The following is a 12,401-nucleotide window of genomic DNA, read 5'->3' as shown; positions in this document are numbered from 1 at the left end:
AGAAAAATGCAAGAAAAAAAAACTCAAAGAAAATGTTGAAATGTTGCTGAAGAACTTAATGAATAGATTAAAACTTAGAAATAAAACTAAAATAAATGGATAGAAAGAGTGAGCATCATAAAGGTAGCATATCTTTGTAAATTAAACTAAAGCATCGATGCAATTCCAACAAAAACACAAACAGGATTTTTATTTAAATTAGACAAGCTGGTTCTAAAGTTCAGTGAGAAATAAGAATAGCCAATAAACAAAATTACAAAAATAAGAGTAAAGAGGTTTTCTGCTAGATATTAAAATACCTTATAAAACAACTATAACCAAAATGTAATAATAGAGCATGTGCAGACAGACAGATCAATGGAACAGAACAGTAAGTCCAGAAATAAACCCAGATAAATATGGGGCTACGGGATACAATAAACATAGCATTTTGTATAAGTGGAAAAAAAAGGGATTATTTATTTAGTAAATAAAATAAGTGACTAGCACTAAAAATATTAAATTTAAATTTATACCTCACATCTTTCACCAAAATAAATTTCAAATGGATTAAATATATAGATATAAAGAAGAAAGTATTAAAGAACTAGAAGGAAACATGGCAGAATTTTTATTTTCATATAATTTCAGGATGGAAAGACTATTCTAAGTATTTTACAAACCCTGAAGCCAGAAACGTAAAGTATATTTTATTACATAAAAATTTAAAATATTTATGAATTGCAAAAATAGGAAACAGAGAGACAAATGATAAATATATAAAGGGCTAATAGACTCAATATGTAAAAACATTTATAAAATCAGTAAGAACCCAGTCAATAAAAACCCAATTGGAAAAAAATGGACTAAGGAGATGAAGAGACAGTTCACTGAGAAGAAAACGCAATGCCTCCTAAACATATGAAAAGATATTCAATTTCTCTCAATAAAATAAAAGCAAATTAAAACTACAATGAAATATTATTTATCTCCTATAAGACTAATAAATATCAAAAAGTCTGGTGACACACTGTGTTAGTAAGATGTGGTAAATAAATACTCGTATACATTTCTGCATAGAGAATAAATTGTACAACCTCTAAAGAGAATATTTTGATATTTATCAAAGTTTAAATGTGCATAACCTCTTTATCCAGCAATTCCACTTATAAGAAATTATACTGCTAATATATTCACACACATGCAAAATGAGACAACTGCATATTCGTGTATAAAAGAATGAAGTTGGACCCTGTTTAGGATTGAATTGTGTCCTCCCAAAATTTATATGTTGACATCCTAGTCTCCAGTTCTTTGGAATGTGATCTTACTGGGGAATAAGATCTTTACAGATGTAATTAGTTAAGATGAGGTGAACCTCTAATTTAATATGACTGGGGTCCTTATAAAAAGGAAAATTTGGACACAGACAGGACAGCGAGAATGCCACGTGATGATGAAGGCAGATATCAGGGTACTGCTCTACAAGCTGAGGAACACCAAAGATTGCCAGTACACCACCAGATGCAGGAAAGAGGCATGGAAAAAACTTTTCCTCAAAGATTGGTTCAGAAGGAACCAACCCTGCTGACACTGTGATCTCAGGCATCTGGCACCCAGAACTGTGAGACGATAATTTTCTGTTGTTTAGGGTACTGAATTCCTGGTACCCGATTACAGTGGCCCTAGAGAAATACTACAGACCTCTACCTCACACCACATACAAAAATTAACACAAACTGAATCAGATACGTAAGTGTAAGAGCTAAAACTATAAAACTCTTAGAAGAAAACACAGGCATAAATCTTTGTGACACTGGATTAATCCATGGCTTCTTAGATATGATGCCCAAAGCACAAGCAACAACAACATAAATTAACTGGACTTCACCAAAATTAAAAACTTTTTTGCTTCAAATTACACTATTTTAAAAAGTGAAAAGACAATCCACAGAATGGAATAAAATATTTGCAAATCATATACCCAATGAGAAATTTGTATCCAGAACATGAAAAGAACACTTACAACTCAACAATAAAATGACAAATCACTCAATTTTTAAATTTGGCAAAGGACTTGAAAAGTCATTTCTCCAAAGAAGATATATAAATGGCCGATAAGCATATGAAAAGATTCTCAACATCACTGGTCATTAGAGAAAATGCAAATCATAACCACAATGACGTACCACCTCACACTCATTACAATGGCAACTGTAAAAACAAAGAAAAAAAAAACAGAAAATAACAAGTGCTGGTGAAGATGTAGAGATACTGAAACCCTTTTATATTGATAGTGGGAATATAAAGTTGTGCAGCCATTTTGGAAATGTTTGGCAATTCCTGAAGAAGTTAAACCTGGAGTTACCATATGACCCAGTAATTTCCTTCCTAAGTATATACCCAGAAGAACTGAAGACATATATCCACACAAATCCTTGTACACAAATATTCATAGCAGCATTATTCATGATAGCCAAAATTGGAAATGCTCATCATGAGATAAATGGATAAAACCATATGTATATGGTAGATCAATACAATGAAATGTTATTTAGCCACAAAATGAAATGAAGTACTGACGCATGCTGCAACATAGATGAACATTGAAAACATTACACTAAGCAGAGAAAGCAGACACAAAAAGCCACATAGTGTATACTTCCATTTATATTGAGTCTAGAATAGGCGAAATACATTGAGATAGAAAATTGATCAGTGGTTGCCAGGGATTGGGACGAGGGAGGGATATAGTAAGCCACTGCTAATTTGTATAAGGTTCCTTTTTGGAGTGATGAAAATGTTCTCAAATTACATAATGGTGAAGTGTACAACTTTGTGAATACACTAAAAACTATGGAATTGTACACTTTCAAAAGGTGAATTTTGTGGTATAGGAATAATATCTCAATTTTTTTTAAGTTCAATTAAAAAAAGATGATGACGGCCTTGGGGTAAAAAAAGAATAGGGCAGCTCTACCTATTTCCAAAATACACGTATAGTCTTGATCTAAGCCAGCATTCTCTCTCCCCTGGATGACTGCAGCAACCTCCTAGCGGTCTGGCTGGTTCTGTCTTTCCCTCCCTACGGCATGTCCTCATACAGCAGCCTAAGTCAGGTCACATCACTTCTTTACTTAAAATCTTCCAGTAGCCCCCATCTCACTCAGAATAGAAGCTAACATTCTTTCACAGCCCCTAAGGCCACATGATCTGCTCCCACTCACCTCTTACTACTCTCCTCTTGCTCAATCAATTTCAGCTACAGTGACCTCCTTGGTGTTCTTGGAATAAGCCAAACTGATTCTGATTCAAGACTTTATCATTTGGTGTTTCTTCTATCTAGAACTCTCTTCCCCAAGACTTCCCCAGGACTCACCGATTCACTTCATCCATGGCCTCCTCCAATGCCAATGACCATCCTATTACAGCCATCCTTCCATCACTCCTTACCCCCTTCCGCTGCTGGATTTTTCTCCTGCACACTTAACACCACCTCCCTGAGAGCAGAGACTATGTTTTTATTTACTGTATCCCCAGCATTAATAGTGGCTGGCACATAATGAGAGCTAAATAAATTGTGATTATCATTAGTGCTGATGATAATAATTAAAAGGTGGAGAGGTGGTGACGCTTTGCCATCCATTTGAAAGTTGAGGTGCATCACAAGGGTCCATGCCTAAAAAGACAACTCTATCTCAATACAAAAGTAGACCAAGAAAGTATGCAAGACAAAACCAAGGTTTTCCTCAAAACCCTTTAGAGGGTGTTTCTGCATATGGGTAAGTAGTGACTTAGAGTATTATTGATCACATTATTATATGTATTCATTACATGCTCAGCTTTTCTATAAATTCCTTGCTGGTAGACCTCAGCCTGGTTCCCTTTACCCCTGTAGCTGCATTTCCCAAACTGTGCTATCATAGAAATTGCCTGTTAAAATGCATATTACTCAGGAGGGCAGGCAGAGGGGAGAGGGAGGTGCTGTGACTCTGCGTTTCTAAAATGCATTTCCCAAACTGTGCTATCATAGAAATTGCCTGTTAAAATGCATATTACTCAGGAGGGAAGGCAGAGGGGAGAGGGAGGTGCTGTGACTCTGCGTTTCTAAAGAGCTCCCAGGTGATGCAGATACTGCTGATCCCAGACCACACTTTGAGTACCAAGGTCTTCAGCACCTAGTACAGGGCCCTATACAGGTTGGCTCAATCAGTGTTGACTGATTGATTGAGTCATTAACACTGGTTAATATCAGGTAGGTGACAGAGCAGAGGAAGGGTTAATAGGCAAAGTTTTAATCCGGTAATAAAAAAAAGCAACAGCTGGAGCCTCTCCGTCTCTCCCTCCGTTTCCTCAGTCTTACCAAAAGTTCATTTGCAGCCACCTTAGTTTCCCCTTCTCTGAGATTTCCACCTTTTGCTAAAATACAGAGGGATGATGTATGATCCTCCCAGATCTGCAACTCCCTTCACTATGTAATGTTGGTACAGCAGGTCCCAATAGGGTGACCAACTCATTCTGATTTTCCTGGGACCAAGCATTAGCACTAAGAGTTCTGCATCCTAGTTTAAAACTGAAAGTCTTGTGTCCCGGGAAACCCCTCTATCCCAAGCAAACTGGGACAGTTAGCCAGCCCACCTGTGCAAGGCTCTCTGTGTAGGGGAAGCAAAGCTGACTGAGTCATCTGTTTGCCCTTGAGGTGTCCGCAGTCCAGTGAGGGTAGCAAAAGAATATTTGTATGGCCTGAACTGCAAAGGTGACTTTGTAAGAAGATCAAATCCACTTACAAATCTAGTTGAAAACTATTAAATGCCCGAAACTCAAACCAGTAATTATTAGGTTAATGCAGAATATGATGTTTCACTCCGAGCACCACATATCATCTGGCTCCTTCCTTAAATCACGGAGGTATAAGAGCAAGTGCTGCTTGCTCTGTTTTATGTGCAGAAATGAGGCGGGCCTCTGAGTTTGTTCTTCCAGGCAAAGTAGAGTCAGAAACAAGCTGTTCTTTGAACAGTGAGTTTGTGGCCAGAACACAGTGCTTTAGAATATGTTCTGAGTGCAAGCCTCTAGCCACCAGAATAAGCAATGACAAAAATCCAAAGTATTAAGGAAAGGAGTTTGTGCTCTAAAATTTATGCATTAGCCGACATAATCATGAGTATTTCTGAGATTCTTGCAATGCAGCTCAGTTATTTTTAACTGGTTGTGTTCCTCAGAAAGCAGCAAGTCATGGAGAGATCTCTGGCTTCCCATGGAACTAAGACCCAATCCACGGGGCTGATGTTGTCGTCTGCACTCCCCACTGCTCAAATGGTAGTTGGCTTTGCATGCTAGCCTAGCATTCAAGTGCACATCAGTTAACACATTTGTGAAACACCAACTCTGTACAAAGTCCCTAGTGGGTGGGAAAGGCCTGCACTTCACATTTGTCAAACGTTTTTACATTTAAAGGGACTTTCCCATCTGTGGACTCAATTCAGTCTCACACAAAATTAGATGGCTTGTAAGTCAAGCAACATTGGGCCCTTCTATAAGCAAGACAGCATGGTAAAAATGCAGCCTTAGAACACCAAGGTCATGGGTTCGGATCCCCGCACCGGCCAGCTGCCAACAAAGACAGCATGGTACGTGAAGCAGCAGGAGCATTGGCACCAGATAGCTCCGGTTTGCACCAAGCTCCACCTCTTTCCATGTGAAGCCTTGGGCAAGTAACTCTCCTCTTAGAATCACAATCATCTCATCTGAAAAAGGTAGACAAAAATTCCATCTTTCAGGCCATTGTAAGTATTTATGCTGTGTGACTATTTAGAAGAGGTACCGATAAATGATACTGTGGCTGTCATTATTATTAGGAAACTAAGACCCATAGAAGTAACTGCAACTTCTAAGGTCACGCATCTGACGTGTGGTAGGACAAAAACCCAGGCATATTTCCTAACATATGCCTCCAGTGTTGTTTCTACTAGACCAAATAGCCCTGATGACTCAGAGACTGACCCAATTATGCCTGACACTACCAGCCAAACTATAGTCCTCTGTGTGGCAAGTGAGTTCATTTAAGGGCTCAAATGTTTAATGCTCATTAGAAGAAATGCTAATATCAGAAAGCAAAAAGCTGTGAATCACAGTGGATATGAAATTTATTAGACAGCAGGACTAGATTCCTGCATATCCGCAAGAACGCTAGCTTCAGAAGGTCAGATGCACTGTGAAGCCCTCCCCAGATTACCAATCTCTGCAGCTCTGGAAGGCTCCACAGCATCCAGTCTGGGTTCCACATTTAGGAAGAGGCCTTCTCCACTGGCATTGACAGCAAGACCAGAGGGTCTCACCAACATCCACATCCGATGCTTACCAACCGGTAGCAGCTCTGTCTGACAGACCACATTTGTTTGGTTTGAGAAAATAACTTTGCAACTTGTTTCGTTGACTGTAACCTGCAAGGACTGGGAGTCATCAGAGAAACCAGTTCCAGAAATATAAACCAGTAGGCTGATGTCATCATCTTAAAGGAGGAAAAAAAATAAAAAACAGAATCATCTCTCAGTGGTATCCTTCCATGTAAGAGACCTCTCTCTAACATCAAATGTCCATTCATTCCTTCTCACCTTCCCCTCCCAAACTTCAGAGAGTTGAATGCTGACTCAAATACCAGGCATCTGCATTTATTATTGTAGTACACAGCCCCCCATTTTAGATTTCCTTAAATTAGTAGTGAGAGACCACTGTTCAATTTTTTAAAAAAAGAAAAAATCAAAATAAAGAATATTTCAGGGCCGGCCCGTGGCTCACTCGGGAGAGTGTGGTGTTGATAACACCAAGGCCATGGGTTCAGATCCTATATAGGGATGGCCAGTTGGCTCACTGGCTGAGCGTGGTGCTGACAACACCAAGCCAAGGGTTAAGATCCCCTTACTGGTCATCTTTAAATAAATAAATAAATAAATAAAAAATAAAGAATATTTCAAAACAAGGGACAAAGAATAAAACATTTTAGGTCATCAAAAATCAACTTGTCCCCATTTAAAAACATGACCATATCCCTTCAACTGACCAAAAAGTACACTTTTGGCTGCATCACTCAACCTCCACCTAACAAACTGATACATCTTCTACCCACACATCATCAGCTACATGGCCTCAAACAAAATCACTCTTAGTCTAGGTTCATTCCCATCTCAGTGCCAAGCCACAAATCATACCAAGGGAATACCACACTGAATGGACCCAGGGAGTTGACACTTGGAGGTACTGGAAAGGACAGGAACCTGGGCAATGAGCTGGTATGTCATTCACTCGCACAACCACCTAAAAAACAAGCAAAAAAAATTTATACATTTTATATTATTCATAAAGTACTTGTGAAGTTTTCCCAAATTAAAATGTGTTCATGATTCACTTATTCTCATTTCTTTCTTTTATTTTCCCAGTGATAAACTTTAAATTGTGATGAATCACTCAAAACACGTTAAGCTTTGTTAAAATGATGATGGATATGCTTCAACCCATTTCTGCAATTAAATATGCTAAATCTTGAGTAAATTTTCTCTGTGATGTAGAAGTAAATTTCATAAACTTAAACTGCACTAAAATTTCTTATCACTCTGTATTTTCAACTAGGTACCCACTTCATGTGAAAAGCTCTTTTCTTGCTAGTAAAGACCAATGAAGTAGGTACTTTCTATCCACTGTCACTACATAAAAATATAACTAAAAACTAGAGTGTATCTGAACATTTGGTTTGGGGCCATTTTTGTCCTAGAATGGTAGGTTCGTAAGAGTCTGTATGTCTTTCCCTTTCACTGAAACTGTCAATCGAATAGAATTAAGCAATACCTGAAAATGAAGAACGTGAAAACAATATGACACACTTGATTCTCTACATATAAAAACTGGGCTTAAAAGCACACTCTATTATAATAGTGTTTGCTTATGAAGGGAAAGGATATTGAAATGGTGATGGCACAGGTGATAAAAAACATACTTCAATTTTACCTGTATTTTTTCCATAAAGACAAAAAACATAAATAAATCAAAATGTTGACAATTGTCAATCCTCAGTTTGGGTACCCAGAGGTTGATTATATTATACCTTATAGTTTTTTTATTTAAAAATATTCCCAAGTTAAATGCAGATGACTGATAACAGGAATATGGGCAGATGAGAAAGAGAAAAGGACATTTTAAGGACAGAAGGAGTTGATTTAGCTCATTTACTTTCCAATATCACTGTGTAGAGGCATAAATCATATTTAGCTATAGAGGTTCTCTTTTTTTGCACCATAATAATAGCATCAATAATTATAATAAGATGTTGTCATTACCAAGCATTTATGTTTTCATAGTACTTTATGCACACTGTGGAAGTAGAAAGAGGACAACCATAAGTGTCCCTGTTTTACTTATTAGAAAAACGACCTTTGGCAGCGAAATCAACTAGTCCATGCTACAAATCAGTGAGGAACTGAGTTAGACTTGAAACTGGTGCTCGCACTTTGGGTGGCCCATCCGCTCTCACCTGAGTGTGCTGGCTGGCAGTAGCCAACATGTCTCCAAGTATGGGTCCAAGAAAAACTCCACCATCATATACCACATGAGTGGTTGCAACAGGATTCACTCCAGTAAGATTTTCATTGGAGACCTGAGATAATTACATTTTTGGTAAATTCTGTCATGGAACAGAAATCTCATCTTGATTTAAAAAACTATAAGGGGGTCTTTTCACATTCTTTTTGAGCTAATCCAACAGCTAAAAAGTGAAAATGGAGTGACAGAAAATTGAAATCTAGAAACCTCACAGTAAGTAATGGCTAATGAAATCCCCAGTAGATTGAAAGAATATTTATTTACATGTAAAGTTGCCAAAAGAGGTACATCCAACCAATCTTCTCTCTACGTCTTGAGATATTTTGCTTCTCTATGCTTCTCTATTTTATATGTTTGCAATTCAAAATGTTAAAATAAAATGTAAGGAAATGGTGCTATGAAATAAGAGCAAAACGCCCATCCTTCCTCCATCTCCACCCCAGTGTTTTGTTTGAAAACCAGATGACCCACCATACCATATAACAAGGATAAGAGTTCATCTTGGGCTTCATTTTATAATAACCAAATGCTAGATGATCATTAGATTATTTTTTAAAACCCTAAATATGCAAGAGCATCTGGTTTCATCATTATCCAAAGACAGCAAATTCTTTTCTAAACTTCCTTCTGCTCTGCCATCTGCCTCCACAATAATCTAAGTCAATCACATCTGCTTAAATTATCCAATAACAGATGTAGAAACATTATATGGTGGACACTGACCAACAACTTCCCAACGTACACTGAGTTAGGAAAGGAGACGTTAGGTTTAAATTGCTTTATCAGGAATATGAGATACAAAATATGTGTTGAAAACTTCCAGAAAGAAAGATTATAGAATCCCTTTACTTGAATATTTCAACAAAATCAATAATCATGGCAGTTTTCATTTGTATAATTCTGATTTTTCTTTTACAAAATTTCTCCACAGCACCAAATCCATGCCACCAAAAGGGATGCCATACATACCCTGATAAAATTGGGCAAATCCCCAATCTGGGCAGACCAGGAAAGGGTCCATACATGTTCATAGCAAGAGTTTAGATCCTCCTTTACAGTGAAGTCACTGACATTGAGGTATCTGGATGTGAAGTCATCAGCATTGTCCTGTAAGAGCTTGTGAAGGTGACTAGCAGAAATGTGCACAGGGACATCTGTGAGAAAAGGTTTTGATATAGAACACAGAAGACACTAATTAATCCACCTTGCAGGGTCTCAACATCAAAGGTAACAGACTAAATGCCAGGATGCCTAATAAATTTGCATGAGACTCTCAAAGTCAAAATATGGCTTCAAGAGAACCCCCAGCCAAACTTACACCATTTTTTCCCCAAAGCAAATGCAAGTAGATGCCCACTTTTTACATCATAACACCTTTCACCAGTATTACATTGCATAGCAAGCAGTGAGCACAGTCACATGAGACAAAACTAGACTGTCCACTCAAAGTGTAAATGCCAGACATCCTTTTAATGCCTGAATCCAAAGCAAATGCAAGTAGATGCCCACTTTTTACATCATAACACCTTTCACCAGTATTACATCGCATAGCAAGCAGTGAGCACAGTCACATGAAACAAAACTAGACTGTCCACTCAAAGTGTAAATGCCAGACATCCTTTTAATGCCTGAATATCTAATTAAATATTGGGTTTTCCCTGGAAAAATCCAATATTTTTTTCTGGCCCTGTGGACAGAAAAAAGTTGGCCACTTTTCACAGGGACAGGAGGAGGCATACAGCAGCTGACACCCGTAAAAACTTAGCCAACCCAGCTGAGGAATGTTGGCATTTAACTTTGGTTTCTCTATTAGAATTTTCTTTAAGCCCAGCCACCTGCTTCCCCATTCCACATCCCCAAAGAGAAATAGCAACGCTCTGTGTCTAAACTCTGCTTCATACTTTACCAAAAGTTTCCATCTCATTAGCTGCTCCCAACAGCCCTGTGAGGTGAGTCGTTTGGGTACCCTAATGCCAACTTTAGAGATGATGAAAATGAAATCCAGTGATATTCAGAAGCTTGCCAACTCAGTGAGACAGGTTTAGATTAAAACCCAGGCTGCCTTCTACCTACTCAAGAGCCTTCCTCTTGAATTCCACTCTGCCCTGAAGGGTTAATAAAACTCCCCTGCATTTCTAAAATGCAAACAAAATTCACATCCTTTTAAAAACATTTTTTCCACATTTATACATAATTTCAGGTCCATGACCGTTTCAAAAGGCCAAGTTAAGACTGATTTTCACTGGTTGTCTTTCAAGCAGAATATGAGGACATCAGCAATAGAACCTAGTAGCAGGAAAAGTCTCTCTATAGTTAAGCTGTCTCTACATGAGAAGAGAAATATAGCACAGTAAGAGACTTCATAGAGGCAGGGCACTGTTGGCACTTATTCACCCCCTTATCAGACTCCAGTAACCAAAAACAACACTCCATTTCTCCCACTCAAAAAGACCCTTTGCAAGCCTGCCGTCTTTCTGCTTGGGAGGGCAGAAGACGTTCAGACCATGTATCAACTTTTGTCCAGCCCTCCTCAAGTCCTTTTGTACTTTCCTTCTGATTCCCCACGTTTCTACCAAGTAAGTAACACATCTTTATAACTTCTAATTCTTGTTTTTTGGGAAATATGTGTATTCTTGAAGATTTAACAACACTACACATTGCATCAGAGAGCTCTTTCTACATTTGTTGTGACCACTAAAACCCTCAACAGCATATGGCAGGACCTTTGAGTTTAACTCTGAAAGCTCATGGCCACCATGGATCTTGGCACAGGAAACTCTACAGAGAAGAGGACTGATCTGAGAACCAAATACCCAGGTTCACATCCCCACCCTGCCATCAACTATTGTACTGTCTTTGGGCAAGCCTCACTGCAGTTACCTGAACGGTGGCCCCCAAATGATGCGACAATGTCTTAACCCCCAGAGCACATGAGTGTTGTCTCACAAGATGAAAGAATGAATATTACCTTGTATGGCAAAAGATATAGTTAAGGTCTTGAGAGGAGGAGTTTATCCTAGATTATCCAGGTGGGCAGCAGATGTAATCATATGTATCCTTACAAGAGAGAGCCAGAGGAAGTTTTGAGACAGAAGAGGAGGCAGCAATGTGACCAGAAAAGCAGAGGTTGGAGTGATGTAGCATCAGCCAAGGAACGCCAGAAGCCACCAGAAGCTGGAAGAGGCAGGCAACGGGATCCTCCCCTAGAGTTTTTGGAGGGAATATGGCCCCGCTGACAAATTGATTTTAGACTTCTGACCTACAGAACTGGAGGGGAATAAATTTCTGTTGTTTTAAGTCACCGAGTTTGTGGTAATTCATTACAACAGCCCCAGGAAGGTCATTCATCCAGTTTCCACATCTCTAAAATTAAAAGATTGGGATCTTATTAACAATAAGTCCTTCTCCAGATCTTTAATTTTAAGAAGGTCATTTTCAGACCCTGGAAAATAAGCAAAATAGCTTTAAGACTGTCATCCTATCTGACAACCTCACAGGATGTTGTTTGCCTGGGAATGCCCCTAAATATGTAAATGAGAAGTGTTGCACCCGTAATAACTTCGTATAGAATACATTATACGAAGTTATACGAAAGTATGCAAGACAAAACCAAGGTTTTCCTCAAAACCCTTTAGAGGGTGTTTCTGCATATGGGTAAGTAGTGACTTAGAGTATTATTGATCACATTATTATATGTATTCATTACATGCTCAGCTTTTCTATAAATTCCTTGCTGGTAGACCTCAGCCTGGTTCCCTTTACCCCTGTAGCTGCATTTCCCAAACTGTGCTATCATAGAAATTGCCTGTTAAAATGCATATTACTCAGGAGGG

At 38.5% G+C, this 12,401-nt stretch overlaps 1 protein-coding gene across 1 annotated transcript in view; it reads right to left on the bottom strand.

Moving 5' to 3' along the window:
* Positions 1 to 12,401, bottom strand: part of LOC103606641 (fibrocystin-like) — a gene marked incomplete at its 3' end in the record, with an annotated part of 92,141 nt that overhangs the window by 28,509 nt on the left and 51,231 nt on the right. The window contains exons 22-25 of the mRNA XM_008591208.1: positions 9,538 to 9,722; positions 8,501 to 8,623; positions 7,185 to 7,290; positions 6,212 to 6,487 (exon numbers count right to left, since the gene is read on the bottom strand). Coding sequence (XP_008589430.1) covers positions 6,212 to 6,487; positions 7,185 to 7,290; positions 8,501 to 8,623; positions 9,538 to 9,722 — 690 coding nt within the window. The remainder of the gene's footprint in view (positions 1 to 6,211; positions 6,488 to 7,184; positions 7,291 to 8,500; positions 8,624 to 9,537; positions 9,723 to 12,401) is intronic.

Source organism: Galeopterus variegatus, unplaced genomic scaffold (genome assembly GCF_000696425.1).
Source record: "Galeopterus variegatus unplaced genomic scaffold, G_variegatus-3.0.2 Scaffold6760, whole genome shotgun sequence".
Lineage (NCBI taxonomy): Eukaryota > Metazoa > Chordata > Mammalia > Dermoptera > Cynocephalidae > Galeopterus > Galeopterus variegatus.
This window is presented reverse-complemented; position numbering and strand designations above follow the sequence as displayed.